Below are 26,984 nucleotides of genomic sequence, written 5' to 3'. Positions count from 1 at the left end.
CGAATGCGTGGAAGAAATTCAAAGAGTTATGTTTCAAGCTGAATCAATTCTGCACGTTAGAATACAAGAAAGGGAAATTTTTCTAATGGATCGGCAACCTCTCGAAGATAAGTACAGATGTATCCGTACTGATCCGCAAGACTCTACTAAACATGCTCATGACTCGTGAGACCTATGTTACCTAGAGCTCTGATACCAACTTGTCACGACCCAAAATCTGACCTGTGGTGATTGAGCCTATCTCAATACTAGGCAAGCCGATAACATCAATAACCCCCGATTTTCTTTAAGTTTGAAAAACATAATATTTAAATACAATATAAAATCCCACAAATACTAATACAACACTCCCCAAAACCTGGTGTCACTGAGTACATGAGCATCTAATATGATTACACGTCTGGAAAATAGGTCTATGATAGTCTGAGACAAAATACAGTAAACAAGGAGTTAGGGAAGGAGCGACAAGGTCTGCGAAACACGGCAACTACCTCAGTATCTCCGAAAAATCAACTGCGCGAAAGAATCAACACCCTGCTATGTCCGGGAACACCTGGATCTGCACAAGAAGCGCAGGGCGTAGTATGAGTACAACCAACTCAATAAGTAACAATAATAAATAAGAAACTGAAGATAGTGACGAGCTACACAGTTATAGTTTATTTTCAGTAATTCCAGCAAAGAATAGACATGCTTTCAAATCCAGCATTTTAAGTCAAATCAATTCTATACAGTTCAAGTGCATGTATTCCGAATATAAAATCTTTCAGAAAATTTCACAACAATGACAGATAACAACTAAGTGCAATAACAAATGAAAAGCAAGTACATGCTCTCAGGACAACAATCACTCACTAGGGTCCCAGCCCTCAACACTCACACTCAATGGGTACCCGCGCTCACTAGGGGTGTACAAACTCCGGAGGTGCTCCTACAGCCCAAGCGCTATGATCCACACAGGCAACTCACGTGTTGTACGGGCAACTCACGCGCTATAGTATCAATATCTGGATCCGCACGGACAACTCACGTGCTATAATATAATATCTGGATCCGCACGGACAACTCACGTGCTGCACGGACAACTCACGTGCTATAGTATAATATCTCAGAATCAGGCCCTCGGCCTCGCTCAGTCAGAAATCTCTCTAGTCTCACGGGCTCTCAACAATCATGAAATCAACCAAAACAACAATGATATGATGCATCAATAATGAACAATAGAGGCTGGGATAAAATAATCAAGTAAACTGTGACTGAGTACCAAACAGAAATTAAGCAGATAGTTCAACATGTACACGACCTCTGTGGGCCCCAAGAATACCAACATATAGCCTACACATGGTTTCTAACATGACTTACAGTCAAATTTTCACAACACATAGAGAGTACATAGCTAACAACAAGTTATTCAACTTTACAGTTTCGATGGGACGGACCAAGTCACAATCCCCTTGGTGCACGCCCACACGCCCGTCGTTAAGCATGTGTGTCACCTCCAAAATAATCACATGATACAAAGTCCAGGGTTTCATACCATCATCACCAGATTTATAACTGCTACTTACCTCAAACCGTGAAATTCTTATTCTGCAATTTCTTTTCCTCGTGAATTGGCCTCCAAACGCCTCGTATCTAGCCATAAATAATTCGATTCTGTAAATAAAATTTATTGGAATTAATTCCTTAAGAAAATGCTAATTTTCCATAAAAATCCGAAATTTAGCTCAAAAGTCGCCCTTGGCACCCACGTCTTGGAAACCGACAAAAGTTACAAAATCCAAACACTCATTCCGATACGAGTTCAACCATACCAATTTTATCAAATTTCGATAACAACTCGACCTCCAAACCATAAATTTTTGTTTTTGGAAGATTCTGCAAAAATCTTGATTTCTTCAATTTAAATCCGAAATAAATGATGAATATAACGAAATAATCATGAAGTATAATCACTTTCGGATATAGAACACATACCCCAATCCATATGGTAATTATCGCCTCAAAAATTGCTTCAATCTGAGCTCCATAGCTCCAAATATGTTAAAAATTGCTAAAACCTCTAAATATAGCTACTGCCCAAGTATTTACTCTTCGCGATCGTGAAGCGCAAAATTTTTCAGCCCCAAAATTGCTCTTCGCAATCGCGAAAAACCAATCACGATCGCGAAGAACAAAGTCCCCAATTCTTCCAGACAGCCTCTAGTATAATAGACATAACCTTTTGTACAAAAACTCCAAATTACAAATGGTTTAACTTTCCGAAAACTAGACACCAAGGGCTATAACTTTCATTTGTTGCTCATCTCCCAATTCCTTATATATTGCAAGATATAAGCTTCTAAAGTCAGCCCTATGCAATAGAGATTTCCAAACTCTTCCCAGCCAGCCTATAGTGTATCTACCATAACTTTTTGTACACAACTCTAAATGAAAAATGGTTTACCTTTATGAAAACTAGACATCAAGGCTACAACTTTCATTTTTGTATCATCTCCAAATTCCTTATAGATTGCGAGATATAAGCTTCCAAAGTTGTATCAGTGCAGCAGAGATTTTGTTCTATGCGATCGCGAAAGAGCTTCTGCGATCGCGATTCACAAGGCCCCAAACTGCAGTTTGCTCTTCGTTAACGCGACCAAATATTCGCGATCGCGATGCACACCTCTATAGGCAAGAACTAGCAATTAAAAATGCCATAGAAATGGTCCAAAACCACCCGAAACACACCCGAGCCCCTCGGGGCCTCAACTAAATATACCAACAAGTCCTAAAATATCATACGAACTTAGTCGAAGCTTCGAATTACATCACACAACTCTAAAACCACGAATCACACCTCAATTCAAGCCTAATGAACTTTGAACTTTCAAATTCTATATCTTGTGCCGAAATACATCAAATCAATCCTAAATAACTTCAAATTTTGCACACAAGTCATAAATGACATAACGATGCTATTCCAATTCCCAGAATCGGATTCCACCTTGATATCAAAAGCCAACCCCCCGGTCAAACTTCCCAAAATTTAACTTTCGGCATTTCAAGCCTAATTCCATTACGGACCTCCAAATGATTTTTTGGACATGCTCCTAAGTCCAAAATTACCATACGGAGCTATTGGAATCATCAGAATTAAATTCTGAGGTCATTTACACATAAGTCAATATCCGGTCAACTATTTCAACTTAAGCTTCCAACATGAAAATTCATTCTTCTAAGCTAACTCTGAAATATCTTAAAACCAAAACCGACAATTCATACAAGTTATAATACCTCGAAGGAAGTTATTCAAGACGTCAAATAGTTGAAAGGAGCATAAATGCTCAAAACGAACGGTCGGGTCGTTACAGAAAGTTTAATCGGGAGTGGACTTTTTGATATCAGATTCAGATTGTGATTCTGCGAATTGAATAGCTTCATTATGTTATTTGGTACTTGTGCACAAAATTTGAAGTCATTCCGGATTGATTGCTATGTTTCGGCATGAGTTATTGAATTTGAAAGTTCAAAGTTCTTAGATTTCGATTTGAGATGTGATTTATCGTTTTGATGTTGTTATGTGTGTTTTGAGGCCTTGAGTAGGTCCGTATTGTGTTATGGAACTTGTTGGTATATTCGTACGGGGTCCCGAGAGGCTCGGGTGAGTTTCGGACGAGGTTTGAATCATTTTATTTTATTTTGGATTTTCTCTAAGATTGTTGGTTCTGGTATGACCGCACCTGTGGCTTGTTTGCGCAGGTGCGAGGGTCGTAAAAGCAACGAAGGGGTCGCAGGAGCGGAAATATCACTGGGAGCAGGGTTCCACAGAAACGGAGATTGCTTTGTATCTACGAAGGCGCAGATGCGGTGAGTTGAGCGCATAAGCGGATTGGAAGCGCAGAAGCGACAAATGGGCGCGCACCTGCGAGTACGCAGATGTAGCTATTTATCGCATGTACAAAGGCAGACCTCCAGTGCTTTTCCGCAGAAGCGTGTTTTTGGTCGCATGAGCGGCTAATGTGTCGCAGGTACGAAAGTGCTGGGCAGAATGATAAACACAAGGGTTCACGATTTTGGCTTCATCTTAACATTTCCAAGCTCGGATTGAGGCGATTCTTGGAGCAATTTACATGGTGAAAATCGCCTCAAATCCACATGGTGAAAATCGCCTAAAAAATCGCTCCAATCCGAGCTGCATAGCTCCAACTATGTTAAAAATGGCTGAAACCTCTAAATATAACTACTGCCCAGGTATTTACTCTTCGCGATCGCGGAAAATGCTTCATGATTGCAAAGTACAAAATTTTTCAGCCCCAAAATTGCTCTTCGCAATCGCGGAAAACCAATCGCGATCGCGAAGAACAAACTCCCAAACTTTTCCAAACAGCCTCTTGTATAATGGTCATAACATTTTGTACAAAACTCCAAATTGTAAATGGAGTAACTTTATGATAACTAGACCCAAGGGGTATAACTATCATTTGTTGCTCATCTCCCAATTCCCTATAGATTGCTAGATATACGCTTCCAAAGTCAGCCCTATGCAACATAGATTTCTAAACTCTTCCCAGCCAGCCTATAGTCTATCTACCATAACCTTTTGTACACAACTCTAAATGACAAATGGTTTATCTTTTGGAAAACTAGATTTCAAGGGCTACAACTTTCATTTTTGGATCATCTCTAAATTCCTTATAGATTGCGAGATATAAGCTTCCAAAGTCGGATCAATGCAGCAGAGATTTTGTTCTACGCGATCGCGAAAGAGCTTCCGCGATCGCGATTCACAAGGCCCCAAACTGTTGTTTGCTTTTCTTGAACACGACCAAACGTTTGCGATCGCGATGCACACCTCTGTAGGCAGAAACCAACAATTAAAAATGGTCCTAGAAATGGTCTGAAACCATCCCGAAACTCATCTGAGCCCCTCGGGACCTCAACCAAATATACCAACAAGTCCTAAAACATCATACGAACTTCGTCGAAGCTTCGAATCGCATCAAACAATGCTAAAACAACGAATCGCACCTCAATTCAAGCCTAATGAACTTTGAACTTTCAAATTCTATATCTTGTGCTGAAATACATCAAATCAATTCGGAATGACTTAAATTTTTGCACACAAGTCATAAATGACATAACGAAGCTATTCCAATTTCCAGAATCGGAATCCACCTCGATATCAAAAAGTCAACCCCCCGGTCAAACTTTTCAAAATTCAACTTTCGACATTTCAAGCCTAATTCCACTACGGACCTCCAAATAATTTTCTGGACATGCTCCTAAGTCCAAAATCACCATACATAGCTATTGGAATCATCAGAATTAAATTCCGAGGTCGCTTACACATAAGTCAATATCCGGTCAACTACTTCAACTTAAGCTTCCAACATGAAAATTCATTCTTCCAAGTTAACTCTGAAATACCTTAAAACTAAAACTGATAATTCACACAAGTCATAATACCTCGCAAGAAGTTATTCAAGACTTCAAATAGTTGAAAGGAGCGTAAATGCTCAAAACGACCGGTCGGGTCGTTTTAATCTCCCCCACTTAAACATATGTTCGTACTCGAACGTGCCAAGAGTTGTTCTTAACCTTAAAATCTTTATTCCACCTTACCACGCACATACCCGGGGGTGATCTCACGTCACCCTATTCTATATAGGCCTGACCACACAACCTAACTGAAAATCATTAATTTAACCTTAGCCCAAAAACCTTGGAGCCAAATTTCTAACATCCAGAATTCTTTTCAAGACCCGAATCTCATATCTACACACTGTATAAGTCTGAACAAGCTGTATCTAGCCATAACCATAATCACAGATGTAATCGCATAACATACTACACAACTCGCATACTCGTAATACCATTTCTGATCACAGTAACTACTCAAAAACAACCAAGTACTAGTATAAAACCTCATATCAAGCCAAACCTCATTCCAAAAACCTTCGTACACTACTGATAATAAAAGAAACATGCAAAAAACTCATGACCCCTTATCAGATCAACAAGTCATGGAGCTCTCTTGCCCTAACTAGAACCATAATCACTTTCTAAGCCGACTTTCAATATTATCCTCCCGAATATACAGTAATCAAACCTGATAGTACCCATTCTAGGTCCAATGACCTTATATTATTAAGCACAATATCCCTTAGACACGCCACATCAATATAACTCAAGCCACAACTGCACAATATGTGTACCCAAATATGGGAGATGTCTCAAGGAATAGAACCGTATTGCAAGTTCAACAAGCACTACTACAACCGCAATGTTACAACCAACTCCTCAAATTTTGTGAAGAGGATAACCGTAGGCGCATATGCACAATTGTATAGGAAGGAAATTTATAAATTAGATAAATTATCTGAGAAATAAAATTCTCACACACGGCACGAACGACTCACGTGCCAATAATGTGAATCGCCTGGCATGGTCACAAGTCTCCAGTCCCAGCATATCATACAAGAGCAATTAAACAAGTACACTTGTATATGATAATGAAATAAGATTCTCATACTCCTGGACTGGTATAAATAACACGCCATAGTGTAAGCATGTGCAAAGTCTGCTCTCACACTTCAAATCGGCAATTTAACGCAGAAATAGTAACTACCCCGTTTATTCAAGGAAATTAGCCTCTTTGTAACCTCAAATATAGCCCGGATAGTTTTCAACAAAGGTATGAACTTGAGAAACGTTATAACTTTATGCTTAACAGTCAACTCTAGGCATATCATAGCCTAAGCATTCTTTCGAGTATGAATGCTTGCCCTGATGCTCGCACATTGGCTCAAACCTCACATATATGCACACTTATAGCGCGTAGCTATCACAAATAATTAAAGAAACTAGTGCCTCCACTGAGTTTAAAGAAAATACTCATCTCAAACAGGCAGCAACCCGAAACAATATACTTCTGAGAACTCTCGGTCTCCAAATTCATCAAACACATGAATCACCGTAACTGATCCCAACTCCAGCACTAGAATGACTAACACATCTTCCATTCACGATCTTCCCATGAGGAATACTTTCATAATTCTTCTGTGCCATATAGCAATAATTTGAATATCAACAGTCTATCAACCAGGTGAGTACTACAATACCAATGAACATTCGTAAGTCAAAACTCAAGGCGCCTTTTGAAATGCGCACCCTTCTCAGGGATTATCGAGCAGTTATAACATTCATCTAAATATGTAAAACTAACCATTCTGTCCAAAATTCGTGATCTTTATTTCAAGAATGAACTGCCACCTTGTACATATAAATTTAAATCTGGCACAACACATCACATCTATCATGTGAAAGGCACGAGAATCTCATTATAAACTCTGAGTCACCACCAAATTACATACCCTATGAGTTAGAAACCTCTCTCTTGCTTCTTTCCAGGTGGAAATCACAATACATAACATGTTCCCCGCACCGGTAGAAAATATCCGATTCAAACCATGGTAAAAACCATCATGAACACTTTGAAATCCATTTGCACATAACCAAGCTATCAGAACTGAATTCTTCTAACTCGACTAAGCCACACAGGTTGCCAAATCCGAGTGTATTGCCACAAAACACTCGTAAAGCCTCACCTCATCATAAGAAGTAAAACCATACCATTACCATATCGATCCAGCATGTTACCAATTTGTCCTATTTTCTCCGAGTTTCTTCTGGATTATCCTCAAGTTGCCATTTCTCCTTGTCAGAACACCACTACTTTACCCAAAGCTCACTACAAGACATCCTAACATAAAACTACACTGCCCTAAGGCCCATAAGCCACTGTATTCTTCTTAAGCACATCCATACATACCACAACTGTAACACTCACTCTAAATATACCTTATGCAAATTTAAAATTGTTTCTCTTTCCTTTCTTATACTGAAATGTAGAATCCATAGTCAAACATAATTACCGCACGTCCCGATACCATCCCATGTAAGTAACCGATTCTAGTAATATACAAATTCGAAAAAATTTTAATTTTCACATATACATTTTGAATCCATTAGAACCCTCTCGAGAGTCATCTACTCTACTCAAATCTAATTTACTCCGCCCCAAACGGGCCGAAAGACATGTGCTCCTTTAGCACGATCAACACTCAAAGAAGTAACCCTGCCTTAACACGACCAATCGAATTCATACTTTGTGCGCACTACACCCTTCAAAATACCAACTTAATCATTCCATAATTTTTATATTTTCATAAAGTTCAATGTACCTCGTATCCAGGAATTTACTTACTCTAGTCATCCTCGATCTCCACCTTTATAAGTCATGACTAACCCACAAGTATGCCTCAAACCAAAACTAAAATTTAACATATGACCATGAATTGAATTTTCAATAACACACTCCCCCAATTGGCTCAAAGCCATAGAATAAAACACTCGATAATTCATAATACCCATACTTTATTACTGCCATAATACTGCAGTCAGTTCAACAAAAATTCTTCTCAAGCTTATGCAACACCCACCATAAAATACCTCAATCATCCGCTAAGTTAGCATTTATTCTCGCGACAATCAATTTAAATATTCTCAACCTGATTCAAATTTAAATCTCAACACATACGCCCCATTGGTAGAAAAGAAACTCTCTATTCACATCATAAGGAACACACCTACATAGATTACTGCGCAGGAGATAACCCACCTGCTTAGTCTCAAATTGGCATCTTGTTATACCCTTTCGCAGCCACAATTACTATGAAATCACTTAATCTTTCTGAGTCCAAACTCATTAACCAGACATGAAATTTAATTTGCCCCAAAATTTAACAACGTGAAAGATCTTTCAAAACATTCACACTCGAGATTGTACGTCACATCAAAACGAAAATAAAGCACCCAATGGCCTTCCTTTACATTTCAAGGAAACACTTCTCGGCACATTCAAATCGTCTTAACACATCTCGCAGTTATATCATACTCATCACAAAGCCATTCCACCACTCATCGAGCCACAAATTCCACTCGTAGAGACATTACCAGACATATGAGTCCAAATGTACAAGTTACAACTGAAGCTACCGAGCCTAAGCTGCAGTTTAAACCTAGCCTCAAGTCCTCCAGACTAGCCCATCACCAAAACACAGAATACACATCTTGAACCTCCTTCATAGAATCACAAGCCGGCGATGCACGACTGATATCGAGCGCTCATGTGGGCATACAAATTTGTGGAAGGAATTCAAAGAGTTATGTTTCAAGCTGAATCAATTCTGCCCGATAGAATACAAGAAAGTGAAATTTTCCTAAGGGATCGGCAGCCTCTCAAAGATAAGTAAAGACAACTCCCTACCGATCTGCAAGACTCTACTAAACCTGCTCCTGACTCGTGAGACCTATGTTACCTAGAGCTTTGATACTAACTTATCACGACCCAAAATCTGACCTGTCATGATGGCGCCTATCTCAATACTAGGCAAGACGATAACATCAATAACCAACTCAGTAAGTAACAATAATAAATAAGAAACTGAAGATAGTGAAGAGCTACACAGTTATAGTTTATTTTCACTAATTCCAGCAAAGAATAGACATGCTTTCAAATCCAGCATTTTAAGTCAAATCAATTCTATATAGTTCAAGTTCATGTATTCCGGATATAAAATCTTTTAGAAAATTTCACAACAATGACAGATAGCAACTAAGTGCATCAACAAATGAAAAGCAAGTACATGTTCTCAGGACAACAATCACTCACTGGGCTCCCAGCCCTCAGCACTCACACTCAATGGGTACCCGCGCTCACTAGGGGTGTACAAACTCCGGAGGTGCTCCTACAGCCCAAGCTCTATAATCCGCACAGACAATTCACGTGCTGCACGGACAACTCACGTGCTATAGTATCAATATCTGGATCCGCACGGACAACTCACATGCTATAATATAATATCTGGATCCGCACGGACAACTCGCGTGCTGCACGGACAACTCACGTGCTATAGTATAATATCTCAGAATCAGGCCATCGGCCTCGCTCTGTCATAAATCTATCTAGTATCTCGGGCTCTCAACAATCATGAAATCAACCCAAACAACAATGATATGATGCATTAATAATGAACAATAGAGGCTGCGATAAAATAATCAAGTAAATTGTGACCGAGTACAAAACATAAATTAAGCAGATAGTTCAACATGTACACGACCTTTGTGGGCCCCAACAATTCCAATATATAGCCTAAACATGGTTTCTAACATGACTTACTGTCAAATTTCCACAACACATAGAGAGTACATAGCTAACAACAAGTTATTCAACTTTACACTTTCCACGGGACGGACCAAGTCGCAATCCCCTCGGTGTATGCCCACACGCCCGTCACCAAGCATGTGCGTCACCTCAAAAATAATCACATGATACAATGTCCGGGGTTTCATACCATCAGGACCAGATTTATAACTACTACTTACCTCAAACCATGAAATTCTTATTCTGCAATTTTTTTTTCCTCGTGAATTATCCTCCAAATGCCTCTAATCTAGCCATAAATAATTTGATCCAGTCAATAAAATTTATTGGAACTAATTACATAAGAAAATGCTAATTTTTCATAAAAATCCGAAATTTAGCTAAAAAATCGCCCGTGGGGGTCACGTCTTGGAACCCGACAAAAGTTTCAAAATCCGAATACCCATTCCGATACGAGTTCAACCATACCAATTTTATCAAATTCCGATAACAACTCGACCTCCAAATCTTAAATTTTTCTTTTTGGAAGATTTTACAAAAATCTTGATTTCTTCCATTTAAATCCAAAATAAATGATGAATATAACCATATAATAATGAAATATAATCGCTTTCAGAATCGCCAATCCACATGGTGAAAATCGCCTCAAAAATCGCTTCAATCCGAGCTCCAAAGCTCCAACTATGTTAAAATGGCTTAAAACCTCGAAATATAACTACTGCCCAGGTATTTACTCTTCGCGATTGCGGAAAATGCTTCACGATTGCGAAGCACAAAATGTTTCAGCCCCAAAATTGCTCTTCGTGATCGCGGAAAACTAATCGCGATCGCGAAGAACAAACTCCCCAACTTTTCTAGATAACCTCTAGTATAATGGTCATAACATTTTGTACAAAATACCAAATTGCAAATTGTGGACCTTTATGATAACTAGACACCAAGGACTATAACTTTTATTTGTTGCTCATCTCCCAATTCCTTATAGATTGCTAGATATAAGCTTCCAAAGTCAGCCCTATGCAATAGAGATTTCCAAACTCTTCCCAGCCAGCCTATAGTGTATCTACCACAACTTTTTGTACACAACTCTAAATGACAAATGGTTTACCATTCTGAAAACTAGACATCAAGGCTACAACTTTCATTTTTGGATCATCTCCAAATTCCTTATAGATTGCGAGATATAAGCTTCCAAAATCGGATCAGTGCAGTAAAGATTTTGTTCTACGCGATCGCGAATGAGCTTCCGCGATCGCGATTCACAAGGCCCCAAACTGCTGTTTGCTCTTCGCGAACACGACCAAATGTTCGTGATGTCGATGCACACCTCTGTAGGCAGAAACCAGTAATTAAAAATGGCCTAGAAATGGACTGAAACCACCCCGAAAATCACCCGAGCCACTCGGGACCTCAACCAAATATACCAACAAGTCCTAAATCATCATACGAACTTACTCGAAGCTTCGAATTACAGCAGACAATGCTAAAACTACGAATCGCAACTCAATTCAAGCCTAATGAACTTTGAACTTTTAAATTCTATATCTTGTGCCGAAATACATCAAATCAATCCGGAATGACTTTAAATTTTGCACACAAGTCATAAATGACATAACGAAGCTATTCCAATTTCCAAAATCAGATTTGACATCGATATCAAAAAGTCAACCCCCGGTCAAACTTTCCCGAATTCAACTTTCGACATTTCAAGCCTAATTCCACTACGGACTTCCAAATAATTTTCCGGACATGATCCTAAGTCCAAAATTACCATACGGAACTATTGCAATAATTATGATTAAATTTTGAGGTCGTTTACACATAAGTCAATATCTGGTCAATTATTTCAACTTAAGCTTCCAACATCAAAATTCATTCTTCCAAGTTAACTCTGAAATACCTTAAAACCAAAAACGATAATTTACACAAGTCATAATATCTCGTAGGAAGTTATTCAAGACTTAAAATAGTTGAAAGTAGCGTAAATGCTCAAAACGACCGGTCGGGTCGTTATAGAAAGTTTGACCGGGAGTGGACTTTTTGATATCGGATTCAGATTGTGATTCTGGGAATTGGAATAGCTTGGTTATGTTATTTGGGACTTTTGCACAATATTTGAAGTCATTCCGGATTGATTTGCTATGTTTCGGCACGAGTTAATGAATTTGAAAGTTCAAAGTTCATAGATTTCGATTTGAGGTGTGATTCGTTGTTTTGATGTTGTTATGTGTGTTGTGAGGCATCGAGTAGGTCCGTATTGTGTTATGGAACTTGTTGGTATATTCGGACGGGGTCCCGAGAGGCTCAGGTGAGTTTAGGACGAGGTTCGGATCATTTCATTTTATTTTGGATTTTTGCTAAGATTGTTGGTTCTGGTGTGACTGCACCTGTGGCTGGTTTGCGCAGGTGCGAGGGACACAAAAGCAACGAAGGGGTCGCAGAAGTGGAAATATCACTGGGAGAAGGTTTTCGCAGAAGCGAAGATTGCTTCGCATCTGCGAAGGCGCAGATGTGGTGAGTTGAGTGCATAAGCGGATTGGAGGCGCGGGAGCGACAAGTGGGCGCGCACCTGCGAGTGCGCAGATGCAGGTATTTTACCACATGTGCGAAGACAGACCTCCAGTGCTTTTGTGCAGAAGCGTGTTTTTGGTCGATGGGCGGCTAATGTGCCGCAGGTGTGAAAGTGCTGGGCAGAATGATAAATACAAGGGTTCGTGATTTTGGCTTCATTTTAACATTTCCATGCTCGGATTGAGGCGATTCTTGGAGCAATTTTCATCTTGTGGACTGGGGTAAGTGTTCTCTACTCATTTTTTTATCTTATATTATGAATCTACCTTCATTTTCGGTAATTGGATTGTGAATTTTATAGAGGAAATTGGGGGTTTTGACCTAAAGTTTTATAATATGAATTTTTGAGTTTTGAACATCGAATTGGAGTCGAATTTGAGTGAAACTAGTATGGTTGGACTCGTAATTGAATAGGTTGTTGGATTTTGTAAATTTTGTTGGGTTCTGAGGTGCGGGCCCAGGATGGGCTTATGACCGATTTTGGGCTTTTGATTCAAGATTTGATCTTTTCGATCAGGATTGGTTCCTTTAGCATTGTTTGATGTATTTGAGTTGTTTTTGGTTAGTTTCTGAGCCGTTCGAAGGTCGGAACCCATGGGATGGCATTTTGGGGCATCGTTTGGCTTGCTCGGTGTTGGAATTGGCTTGTTCGATGTAAGTAACTCTTCTAATCTTAGTACTCAGGGTATGAAACCCCGAAAATACATGTTATATGATTGGTATTGAGGTGACGCACATGCTAGGTGACGGGCGTGTGGGCATGCACCATGTGAATTGAGACTCTGTTGTTCCCATGGCACTGTATAGTGGTCCTACTTTGTTGACATCCGCATGTTTACCATGTGATATAGTAGTTAAGCTGTCAATCATGTTAAATATCATGTTTAGGCTTTATGTTGATATTGTTATGACCCATAGTGGTCGTTTCTTGCTCTCATCTCACTGATTTCATTAGTATATTGTACTCAGTCATATTCATGCATTCATATCATATCTCAGTCTCAGTTGTTGTTTATTGATACATCATATCATTGTTGTCGGGCTAGTTTCATGGCATTGTGAGCCCGCGAGTGAGACTAGAGAGATTGATGACTGAGTGAGGCCGAGGGCCTGAGTGAGAGTGACAGTTTGGGATCGGGCTGCACGCCGCAGCATATGATATTGATTATATTTTATATGGATCGGGTTGCATGCCGCAACAAGCCTTCGGGCTATATCGGGCTATATATATATTATTTGATCGGGTTGCACGCCGCAACAATATTGGATCGGGTTGCACGCCGCAACAATATTAGATCGGGCTGCACGCCGCAATGATATAGCGCTTGGGCTGAAGGAGCCCCTCCGGAGTCTACACACCCCCAGTGAGCGCAGTCGACTATATATATATATGTGGATCAGACTGCACGCCGCAGCGGGTATTGTACAGCGCTGAGTGATTGAGTGTGCTGAGCATTGAGCATAGTGAGAGAGGATGCGAGACACTGAGAGACAATGACATTGAGTACTCTGAGAGTGTGAGTACATGAGCTTATCATCGAGATTCATTGCATTTGACATGCGTACTTGAGATACATGCATAGAGGTGCATTTCCTTCTGCTACCTAGTTTTGGGGACATTTATGATTTTACCTGTATCTTGACATGTAGGCATAGAGAAGTACTTTCCTCATGCTATCTGAAAATGACACATCTTACTATTTGTTGAAAGGAGTTTTGGGAAAAATTATAGTTTTTAAAACTTACTTGTATATTGGCTTTTCGTAAAAGATTTGGATTGTCACTGAGATACTTGAAAAGAAATGCCTATTTTTTTTACTGGAACTGTGAACGAACTGAGCCTTTTATTTTTGAGATTCTTCTTTTGCTATGGTACTATGTTGTTATGAACTGTTGTGGAATATTGGTGTTGGACCCGACCTTTCTGTTTGTTCGTCACTACTTTCAACCTAAGGTTAGTTTGTTACTTATTGAGTACATGGGGTCGGTTGTACTCATACTACACTTCTGTACCTTGTGTGCAGATGTTGGCTGCTGTTGTTGCTGTGTTCGATGGGAGCTAGATTGAAGATGTACCTGCGTCTCGGCTGTAGCTGCCTCTTGTTCGTGGTAGCTTTAGATCTGTAAAACTATGTTTATGTACTATTCAAACAGACTATGTATTTATTTTATTTCCACTTTGTAAACTCTATTCTTAGAAGCTCATGATTGGTACTATCAGTTCTTGGGGGAAATGTATAAGATTTAGATAATTTCTTTTGTTCAATTGTCTTATTAATATTATTGAAATTGGATGGTTATTAGTTGGCTTACCTAGCGGGTTGGGTTAGGTGCCATCACGACTAGTGGATTTGGGGTCATGACAAGAACTGAAGAAAAAATGTTAAAAAATGAAGAAGAAGGTGAAAAATAAAGAAGAAAGGCAAAACAAAAAAAGGAAGAATGGTGAAAAAATGAGTAAGAAAGGTGAATATAACTGAAATAAGGAGAATATTTATTAAAAAAAATGAATGTGAAAGAGGGTTAGGCTAATTAGCCATTATTTTCTGTCATTTGAGCCATTTTATGGCTTTTTTCAGCTTCCACGCGCTTCCAAACGAGTTTTTACACGTTATGTCATGCCAAAAACGAGGGGTTTTTAATATGAAGGGCAATATAGTTCATGGGGGTTTTGGGGACACCGAATAGTTTCAGTAGGAAACTGACAAAAATTTGATAGTCCAAGGGGGTTTTAGGGTATTAACTCTAATATATTTTCTTGGAATTAGTATCAAATTAGAAAACCATTTCTATTCTAGTAACAACTCCTTGACGCACAAATGTCATATACTTTTATTTTTATTCTATCTCAAAAAGAACGCCATACTTTCTTCTTTAGAAATAATTTAACTTTAAATTTGTCATTTTATCTTTAATAAGATGATTTATAGCAATACAAATTTGTGTGGCTTATTTTAGACCATAAATTTTAGAATTTTTCTTTATTTTAAGATTTCGTGGCTAGTCAAATCTGCCACATAAATTGGACCGGAGAAGTAATTAATAAAAAGTAGCACTATAGTATAGTATATTACTGCATAGTAATCGTACAACAGAGAGGGAGTCTCACGACCCCAGGTTTATTACATAAACGTTCTCTCAAGAAAACAATTACTCAACATATCTAATATAAGCAACATATCATGGCCACATCATTGGCATTATTCCTGACACCGTGCTGCTCATTAATAACTGATTCTGCAACAAAAGAAATAAAAATAAAAGTCATAAAAAAGAATAAAAGATCAGCAGATTTCCTCAGTCAAACAGTCCCGTTCAATTTAGGTATTAATAATACCAGGTATACAACTAATTAAACGAATTAAGAGTTCGTATGTGAAGCATTTTCTGGGTAATTTTTCACCAGAACGTAATTTCCTTATTTTTGTACCCTGTTTATTTTCTTCACATGCTTTAGTATCTCATTTTCATAATACAGCTTTCTCTTTAAAATATTCCTATTAGAGTACTATTTATAGTAACTAACATGTTGGTTCTACACGCTGTGAGTTCATCATTTGGATAACGGAAGATCTGGTTTTAGGTATACGAATAACATATACGAATTTTTACGTTGTCTGTTGGTTTAATCCGTTATAGCAGATTATCGGTATTATTTTATAAATTACTAATACCCCTACTATCGAAAGTAAATAATAGTTATCTTTTACCTAACTTGATTGTATAAGATAATATGCAGTATCAACATATAAATGTTAAAGTTGCAAAAATATGGAACTACGTACGTATCCATAGATCGATTTGAAGTGAACATGCAATTATTTTTTTTCTAAAACAAGGAATTAACTTATAAACACTCATAGCTTAACGAACTTTTAAAATGTCAGGTTACGGCCACAATTGTAATTAAAAAGTTTACTTAACTTGTAATAATTACTTTCTAATAAATTATTAGTCCAAATATCTTTTATATCGTCAGTACATAGAACTTACGTATCACAATCGATAGTCTTGGAAACGGGGACGTCCATGGCGACACCACACTTAGAAGCAAGAGCCTGAGCAGCATCATCTTTAAGGTTTGTGTAACGGTTGGCTGCTGCCTTAACACAGTTACAAGCTGTCCTTCTGTCATCTGTTGTTGCAGCCATTCCTTTCAAGTTTTTCACCCCACTGCAGCAAGCTGCTCCTGGCTCACCACCTTGTAAAAGATCGACAATCATAAAATAAGATGAAGAATCCAATTAAGGCTTTTACTTAGAGTTGAGAAAAGAAAAAAAAGATTCAGAAAATGGTAAAATAAAATTAACCGGCTTATATATCTTATAAAAAACAAAACATGAGCTACAATCAACTAAAGTAAGAGTTTAAGTTATTTCTATATAAAATTGATGACATAAAAAAATTACACTATTAGTGTAATTGAATCTGGCTAACGTGTTGGTTGCTTTATTTTTCAAGTTCTTGGGGCTTGTTTGTTATGAAAAGTTATCATGTTATTGCATAGAACTTAATCAGGTAGCGTAAAATATGCTCCTTCTATTTCATTTTGTATGATAATACTTGACTAGGCACAACAATTAAAAAAGAAAAAATGAAAGATTTTTTAGAACTTATGATCGAAACATGTCATGATATTTGTATGTTTGTTTATAAAAGTATATCATTAAAGGTAAATACAAAATTTAAACTTAAAAAAATTCTCAATATTATAGAAAAAGTGTCATTATTCTTAACAAACTAAAATAGAGAGTGTCGTTGTATAAATGGAACAAATTAAAAGTGGTATATGTGTTAGTGCACATAATAATTTAAACTCATAAAATAACACACCTTGAGTAAGATAAGGAACACAAGGAGCCAAAGCAGCGTCCACTTGACCACAAGTGATGGCCTGTGCTGGTTCAGCTATGAACTGAATCATGGCTAACACAACAACAACTGCTACAGCAACAGCCTTCATTTTCTTTCTCGTTTTGGATTTGAGGGGACTTTAGTTATATGTCTTTTATATATATGTGCTAAATACTCTCTTTGCTGTTTTTCCTTTTTGGTTTGAATGGCCTGTATTTATAGTGGATTGGAAACGAGAAAAGGTTAAATAGAGGATAAAATGTGTCAGGATTTTGCAAAATTAGTTATAGTAGTTTGTTTTTTTCTTTGATTCAATACGCCATATGGTGTGCCTAATTTAGCAAAGATGACGAATTATTAGCTGCGACTGTGGTCCCTTCTTGTTGCTCGTATGCGTCAGCACATTTCTTCAGAACTAACGTTTCATGCATGGATAGAGTAAGTAACAGAGAGTTTGATTTTTCTACATCATGGTGTAAATGTCTATTGTAATCTTAAATTGGTAATATAGAAAATAAAGTAAATACCTTGATGTAATTGGCTAATTTTATAGTATCGATGTATAATAACATGATTATTATGTGGCCTCTCGTGCTTTAAAAAAGTATTTACGTACTAAAAATTTGTAAAAGCACTATATAGCTAAATCTGGAAAATAAATAAGTAGAAGTAGGGAAATTTCCACACACTATTTTGAGTATAGCCTCAGTCCTGTCTCAATTCTATGGTGCACCGTTAAGTCTACCTTTTTTTTCTTCTGCTAAGGTCGTTCAGTTTACCTTGCTTTGTTTATATTATTTATGGGCAAGCTTGCAATTTGAGGAATGCCCGAGTTTGAAATAACATAAAAGAAAATGAAAATTAAGGATTGAGTTTCCGACCAAAAACAACATAGGAAATCTGATTCAAGAATGGAAAGAGCTCTTGCACTACCGTGGAGTTGTGATTGGGATATATATATATTTTCACCTTTAATCAAAGGTCTCGAATTAGAGCGCTTGAAATGAAAAGAATTCTGATAGGGAGCTTTTGACCCTTAAATGAGCCTTAATTATGTTGTGTAAATTCAAATTAACCGAATCTCTAACAAAATGAATAACGAATACCGTATAGAAAAAGAAAAAGAAAAAAAGAAAAGAAAGAGCTCGTGATAATTAAGACGCAGGCTGAAGAGCTTATGATTTTTTTGACAATTTACTACAACCAGTCGGGTTTTCGAAATTAGCATCCTTAAAAGGATACAATGAGATTAAGCCCAAAAATACACAATGGCCATACTCTATATCACACAGCTCTATGGTCCAAAAGTCTGTACCAGATAAATAGTTTTACCTGTACGGATAACTCATATACCATAATCACAGTCCATATAATAGAATCATATACAGACATGTATGCGTATGCTCATGAAATAATATAGATTCATGATCTCAAGACTCAGGAATCTGCTCATAAAACTTGTGGTACCAACACCCTCAATCTGTCTCGAGTATTAATAATTTATGATATGCCTATATGCACAAGAAATTATAGGTATATTATGTGCACCGAAAATTCAATTTAATTATGGGGATGTACTCCTGAAGGTAGTGTATGATTAAAGCTAATCTGGTGGCTTAACATAGCAAATATAGCTTATCATGTTAAATTCTATAAATAATAAAGTCTAGGCATGTTCCTAACATGAATAAGATTAGTCACGTACTCACTGAGTCAAATAAAATACGTGCATGATCGTGGTAAATCATAAAGCTCAACATATAAGGAGCATGTCACGACCCGGAATTTCCACCATCGGGACCGTGATGGTGCCAAACATTCCACTTGTTAGGCAAGCCAACCTTAGGGAATTATTAAGCCAATCCTTATTCAATTCAGTAAATAACAGCAAATAAGCTAAAATAGAATACAACGAGTGTGGAATAAAAAAAAAACTTCAATAATTACTACCACCCGGATCTGGTGTCACAACTCATGAGCTACTATGATTTACTACAAACAGAGTCTAAAAAGGGAAACAATACACTGTTTTGAAGTAAAGAAACAGTAAATGATAAAACTAGGAAGAGACTCCAGGGTCTGCGGACGCCAGCAGATCTACCTTGGGTCTCCTGACAGCAAATCGAAGCTGCTAAGCCTCACGATCAGCTAGGACCGGTACCAAAATCTGCACAAGAAGTGCAGAGTGCAGTATTAGTACAACCGACTCCATGTGCTGATAAATGTTTAGCCTAACCTCGACGAAATAGTGACGAGACTATGACAAGACACTCACATAATAAACATATGCAGATAACAGTATATGTACAAGAAAATAACAGTAACAGCTAAACATGTACTATTGGGAGGGGGACATGCTAAAGGGGCACAAAATATAGGAGATACAGCGGAAATGATAACCAGAACAATCAACATTCTTTTAACCAGTGGAAACAACTAAACATAATGAAAAAAATTGCACGGCATCACCCTTCGTGCTTTTACTCTCAACCTCACAATATAAATCAATAAATACGGCACGACATCACCCTTCGTGCATTAACTCTCATAACGTGGCACGGCATTACCCTTCGTGCATTAACACTCACATTATGGCACGGCATCACCCTTCGTGCATTAACACTCACAATATGGCACGACATCATCCTTCGTGCATTAACACTCACAATATGGCACAGCATCACCCTTCGTGCATTAACACTCTCCCTTACCATAATGCAATAAACAATTAACAACAGGGAGATAGAATAACAAGTACAAGCCTTACTTCAACATTTGGTTCCATAATATCAACCTCAATTTCGGAATCAATACTCAATTATCACCAGAAGGTCCACAAACATGATAAGAACGATCAATTTAACAATACTAGTCTAAACATGGATAACATGAACAAAGGAAGCTATAATTGCAAGAAACCAAGCCCCCACCCGCATGCTTTAACCCAACTATAACGCATAAGTACTCGTCACCTCACATATACGTTGTTCCCCAACATCTAAAGATGTAGCAAATAGACAAACAAGTCTTATTCCCTCAATGCTCAATTACTCACAACATTTAGCTCGCTCCAAAGGCCACTCAATGCTCAATTACCTCTTTTCCTCTAGAATTCACCTCCAAACCACTCGTATCTATCCACAAATGACTCAATACTATCAAATATTGCTAAAGAAATCAATTACAATGCATAAATTTAGATTCCCAAAAAACTTTTTCCCTAAAAGTCAAAAATCGACCCTGGGCTCGCTTGGTCAAAACTCGAGGTTCGGACCAAAATCCATTCACCCATTTACCCCCGAGCCCGATTATATAATATTTTTCGAAATCTGACCTCAATTCGAGGTCTAAATTCCAATTATGCAAAAATCCCTAATTCTACCCAAACCCCCAATTTCCATCATGAAAATCCTAGATTTTAGGTTGAAAACTCATGAAATGTAATAGGTAATTGAAAGAAAGTAGGTTAGAATCACTCACCAACAAATTGGGGAAGAAAATCTTTTAGGAAAATCGCCTCTAGGTCTTCTAGTTTTGAATTTTTTTAAAGAATGGAAAAATCCCGCAATTGGGACTGTTTTAAGTCACTGGCGTCAGGAGTTCATCGCGTTCGCATGAAACCTGACGCGTTCGCGAAGAGCATGGCCCAACTGACTTACACGATCGCGAGTAACTCTACACGTTCGCGAAGGTCTAGCCCGCCTCACCTCCGCGTTCGTGAGACTGGGCTCGCGTTCACGTAGAGTTACCTCAACTCCCCTGCCCCGGCTATCTAACGCTACGTGTTCGCGTATGGCTGGTCGCGTATAGCAGGCCCCCAATGCTCCGTGTTCGTGATCAAGGTTTCGCTTTCGCGTACAACAAAACCTCCCCTATCCCATTTTACCCTTCCCGATCGCGGGAGTATATTCGCTTCCGCGAAGAAGAAAACACCAGAAACCAGTAGAAGTGAAAACCAACAAACTTTCTAAGTTCAAATCATCCCGTAGCCTATTCGAAGCTCACCCCGAGCCCTTGGGGCTCTAAACTAAAAGTGCACATAAGTCAAAAAAATCATACGAACTTGCTCGCACGATCAAATCGCCAAAATAATACCTAGAACCACGAATCGGACACCAAATCAAATGAAATTTTTAAGAAAACTTTAAAACTTCTATTTTCACAACCGAATGTCCGAATCACGTCAAATCAACTCTGTTTCTCACCAAATTTGACAGACAAGTCATACATATTATAGTGGACCTATACCGGGCTCCGGAATAAAAATACGAAAAACCAAACATCAGTAAATTCTTAAAATCATTAAACTTTCAACTTTTAATTTTCCATCAAAATTTCATATCTCGAGCTAGGGACCTCAGAATTCGATTCCGGGCATACGCCCAGGTCCCAAGTTATGATACGGACCTATCGGGACCGTCAAAATACAGATCCGGGTCCATTTACTCAAATATTTGACCTATCGGGTCCGTTTACTGAACAAGTTGATCTAGAAACACGCGCGGACCGTGCACGTAACTCGAGGAGGATAAAAATAAAATTTTTAAGGCTTCGGATCATAGAATTAGGTTTTAAATTTTAAGATGACCTATCGGGTCATCACATTCTCCACCTCTAAAATAACCGTTCGTCCTCGAACATACATAGAAAAGTACCTGGGATGGTGAAAAGATATGGATATCTACTCCGCATGTCCGACTCGGACTCCGAAGTAGCTGCCTCAACGGGCTGACCTCTCCACTGCACTCGAACAAAAGGATAACTCTTAGACCTCAGCTGTCGAACCTGCCGGGCAAGAATAGCCACTGGCTCCTCCTCATAAGTCAAATCCTTGTTCAACTGGATAGAGCTGAAATCTATCACATGGGACGGATCGCCGTGATACTTCCAGAGCATGGACACATGGAATACCGGATGAACAACTGCTAAACTAGGTGGCAATGTGAGTCTGCAAGCCACCTCGCCCAGTCTCTCCAGAATCTCAAAGGGCCCGATATACCTAGGGCTCAACTTGCCCTTCTTTCTGAATCTCATTACACCCTTCATGGGTGATACCCGAAGCAACACTCTCTCTCCGACCATGAATGCAACATCACGAACTCTACGGTCGGCATAACTCTTCTGCCTGGACTGAGCTATGCGAAGTAGATCTTGAATAATCTTGACCTTATCCAAGGCATCCTGTACTAGATCTGTACCCAACAACCGAGCCTCCCCCGGCTCGAACCACCCAACTGGCGAGCGGCACCGCCTACCGTATAATGCCTCATAGGGAGACATCTGAATGCTCGACTGGTAGCTATTATTGTAGGCGAACTCTAGAGACGGACACGAGCAGAGTTCCTCAACTGCATTCCTTGATCAAAGATGGTAGACACGGGCACACCGTGGAGATGGACGATCTCGCAGATGTAAATCTCTGCCAACCGCTCCAAAGAATAGGTAACTGCAACAAGAATGAAATGTGCTGACTTAGTCATCCTGTCCACAATGACCCAAACTGCGTCAAACTTCCTCTGAATCCGTGGGAGTCCAACAACGAAATCCATAGTGATACGCTCCCACTTCCACTCAGGAATCTCTATCTTCTGAAGCAAACCACCAGGTCTCTGATGCTCATACTTTACTTGCTGACAATTTAGACACCGAGCTACATAAGCAACTATATCCTTCTTCATCCTCCTCCACCAATAATATTGCCGCAAGTCCTGATACATCTTGGTGGCACCCGGATGAATAGAATATCGGGAACTGTGGGCCTCCTCAAGAATCAACTCACAAAGTCCATCCACATTAGGCACACAAACATTTCCCTGCATCCTCAAAACTCCGTCATCTCTAATAGTAACCTGCTTGGCATCACCGTGCCGCACTGTGTCCTTAAGGACTAAAAAATGAGGGTCGTCATACTACCGATCTCTGATAGGCTCAAACAAGGAAGACCGAGCGACTGTACAAGCTAGAACACGACTGGGCTCTAAAAAATCCAACCTCACAAACTGGTTGGCCAAAGTTTGAACATCTGATGCAAGCGGCCTCTCACCGACTTGAATAAAAGCAAGGCTGCCCATACTCGCTGCCTTTCTACTCAAGGTGTCGGCCACCACATTGGCCTTCCCGGGGTGATACAAAATAGTGATATTATAGTCTTTCAATAGCTCCAACCACCTCCTCTGCCTCAAATTTAGATCCTTTTGCTTGAACAAATACTGAAGGCTCCGATGATTCATGAAAACCTTACACGGCACACCATAAAGATAGTGCCTCCAAATCTTCAGCGCATGAACAATGGCTACCAACTCTAAGTCATGGACAAGGTAATTCTTCTCATGAACCTTCAAGTGCCGCGACACATATGCAATCATCCTGCCCTCCTGCATCAATACTGCATCGAGCCCAACACGGGACGCATCACAATATAACATATAAGATCCTGAACCTGTGGGCAACACCAACACCGGCGATGTAGTCAAAGTAGTCTTGAGCTTCTAAAATCTTGCCTCACACTCGTCTAACAATCTGAACGGCGCACCCTTCTGGGTCAACTGGTCAACGGGGATACTATAGATGAAAACCCCTCCACAAATCAACGGTAATAGCTCGCCAAACCCATGAAACTCCTGATCTCCGTAGCTGAAGTGGGTCTAGGCCAGTTTTGAACTACCTCAATCTTCTTAGGATCTACCCGAATGCCCTCTGCTGGCACAACGTGCCCCAAGAAAGTTACTGAATCCAACCAAAACTCACACTTTGAAAATTTAGCATACAAATGGCTGGCTCTTAGAGTTTGAAGTACAATCCCGAGGTGCTGCTCATGCTCCTCTTGACTGCGGGAGTAGATCAAGATATCATCAAAAAACATGATCACAAAGGAGTCCAAATAAGGCTTGAACACTCGGTTCATCAAATCCATTAATGCTGCTGGGGCATTTGTCAACCCAAACGACATCACCAGAAACTCATAATGCCCGTAACGAGTCCGAAAAGCTATCTTAGGTACCTCGGATGCCCTAATCTTCAACTGATGGTAGCCAGATCTCAAATCAATCTTCGAAAACACCTTGGCACCCTGAAGCTGATCAAATAAATCATGAATCCTCGGCAATGGATACTTGTTCTTGATGGTGACTTTGTTCAACTGCCGATAATCTATGCACATCCTCATCGATCCATCCTTCTTCTTCATAAACAACACAGGTGCACCCCAGGGCGAGACACTAGGTCTAATGAAGCCCTTATCAAGAAAATCTTGCAACTGTTCCTTCAATTCTTTCAACTTTGGCGGGGCCATACAGTATGGCGGAATAGAGATAGGCTGAGTGCCGGGAGCCAAATCAATACAGAAATCAAAATCCTTGTCGGGTGGCATCCCCGACAGGTTTGCAGGAAACACCTCTAGAAACTCGCGAACAACTGTCACTGAATCCATGAAAGAAACATTCGCACTAGAATCGCGCACATAAGCTAAATAAGCTAGACACCCCTTCTCGACCATACGTCGAGCCTTCATATAAGAGATAACCCTACTGGTAGAATAACTAGGAGTCCCTCTCCACTCTAATAGAGGAAACCCTGGCAAGTCTAAGGTCACCGTCTTGGCGTGACAATCCAATATAGCGTGATAAGGTGACAGCCAATCCATACCCAAAATGACATCGAAATCAACCATATCGAGAAGTAGAAGGTCTACACTAGTCTCAAGACTCCCAATGGTGACTACACATGAACGATAAATGCGGTCTACAACAATAGCATCCCCCACAGATGTGGACACATACACAGGAGCACTCAATGAATCATGAGGCACAACCAAATATGAAGCAAAATAGGATGATACGTAGGAATAGAACACGAATTAAATAGAACTGAAGCATCTCTACTGCAAACTGAAACAGTACCTGTGATAACAGCGTCAAATGACCCTGCCTCAGGCCTGGTTGGAAAAGCATAACACTGAGGCTGGGCCCCATCACCTTGAAATACGTCCCTGGGACAGCCTCTAGCTGGCTGGCCTCCACCTCTAACGGCCTGACCTCCATCTCTAACAGTCTGGCCTCTGCCTCTGGCTAGCTGAGCAGGTGGTGCAGCAATTGGTGCCGGAACCATGGCATGAGAATCCTGATGCTGTGAGCTACCTGATGCCCGAGGGAAAAATCTAACAATGTGCCTCGGATCACCACAAGTATAACAGGACCTCTGCTGCTGTGACTGCTGACCTTGATGACCAGAGTAACCACCCTGAAAACTCTGGAGCGGAGGTTCACTAACAGGAGCTGGTGGTGCACTGTAGGCTAGCTGGTCGAAATAAGGAATATGAGGGCCACGACCACCTGAGGCACCATGGAATGCCTAAAGTGCTGAATAAAACGGCCTGGGAGAATGGCCTCTACCAAAAGTACCCCAGCCTCCAGATGAGGCATTGCTGAACCCCCGGAATGATGTGGTCTCTTGTCAGACCCTTGACCTCCCTGAGCAAGAACCATCTCGACTCGCCTGGCGGCATTGGTAGCTGCCTAAAAAGAAATCTCACTCCCAGATGTCTTAGCCATCTGCAATCTGATAGGCTGAGCAAGTTCGTCAATAAACCTCCTCACCCTCTCTCTCTTGGTAGGAAGCAAAAGAAGAGCATAACGGGCCAAATCCACAAAATGGGTCTCATACTGAGTAACAGTCATGCTGCCCTGCTGGAGACGCTTGAACTGATGACAGTGCTCCTCTCTCAATATGATAGGGAGAAACTTCTCTAGAAAGAGCTGAGAGAATTGGTCCCAAGTAAGAGCAGGCGACCCCGCTGGTCTGATCCACAAATAATCTCTCTACCATTTCTTAGCGAAACCAGTCTTCTGAAATACAGCAAAATCGATCCCATTGGTCTCCACTATACCCATGTTCCGTAGCACCTCATGACAGGTGTCAAGATACTCCTGGGAATCCTCTGAAGGAGTACTACTGAAGTGAACCGGGAAGAGCTAGGTAAACCTGTCCAATCTCCATAAAGCCTCAGAAGACATAACTGACCCATCACCGGTCTGTGCCGCAACAACCGGCTGAACTACTCCGACTGTAGTCTAATACTGGGGAGCCATCTGCTCAGGACCAGCCTGGGCTGGAACCTCCTCATTAAACTCTACCTGAGGCTCCACCGTTGGTGCCGCTGCTCGGGCACTGGGCTGAGCCCTGCCCATGCCTCGGCCTCTGGCACGGCCTTGGCCTCGACCTCTACCCCTCGTAGGAGCTGCCACTGGAGGCTCTGGCTGCTTCTCGGTTGAAGATGCGGTACGTGTTCTCGCCATCTGCGAGAGAATAAGAGTAGAAGAGTTCAATTAGCATTGTGAGAACAAAATCGCATGAC

The 26,984-nt window shown here is 40.0% G+C and overlaps 1 protein-coding gene across 1 annotated transcript; it reads right to left on the bottom strand.

The window, feature by feature from the left end:
- Window positions 1-15,817: 15,817 nt before the first annotated feature.
- Window positions 15,818-17,838, bottom strand: LOC107810708 (non-specific lipid-transfer protein 1-like). The gene is made up of 3 exons (XM_016635511.2): window positions 17,612-17,838; window positions 16,772-16,979; window positions 15,818-16,015 (listed from the first exon to the last, which is right to left on the bottom strand). The coding sequence occupies exons 1-3, from the start codon at window positions 17,739-17,741 to the stop codon at window positions 16,003-16,005; spliced, it is 351 nt and encodes a 116-aa protein (XP_016490997.1). The 5' UTR covers window positions 17,742-17,838; the 3' UTR covers window positions 15,818-16,002.
- Window positions 17,839-26,984: the final 9,146 nt, after the last annotated feature.

The sequence above is a fragment of the Nicotiana tabacum genome, chromosome 23 (genome assembly GCF_000715075.1).
Source record: "Nicotiana tabacum cultivar K326 chromosome 23, ASM71507v2, whole genome shotgun sequence".
NCBI lineage: Eukaryota > Viridiplantae > Streptophyta > Magnoliopsida > Solanales > Solanaceae > Nicotiana > Nicotiana tabacum.
This window is presented reverse-complemented; position numbering and strand designations above follow the sequence as displayed.

What these genes read in the sequence shown, in the direction of transcription:
- LOC107810708 (XM_016635511.2), bottom strand. Translation starts at nt 17,741, where the DNA reads ATGAAGGCTGTTGCTGTAGCAGTTGTTGTTGTGTTAGCCATGATTCAG. An exon ending in TGTTCCTTATCTTACTCAAG is followed by an intron (nt 16,980 to 17,611) that starts GTGTGTTATTTT and finishes ATCTTTTACAAG; the next exon opens with GTGGTGAGCCAGGAGCAGCT.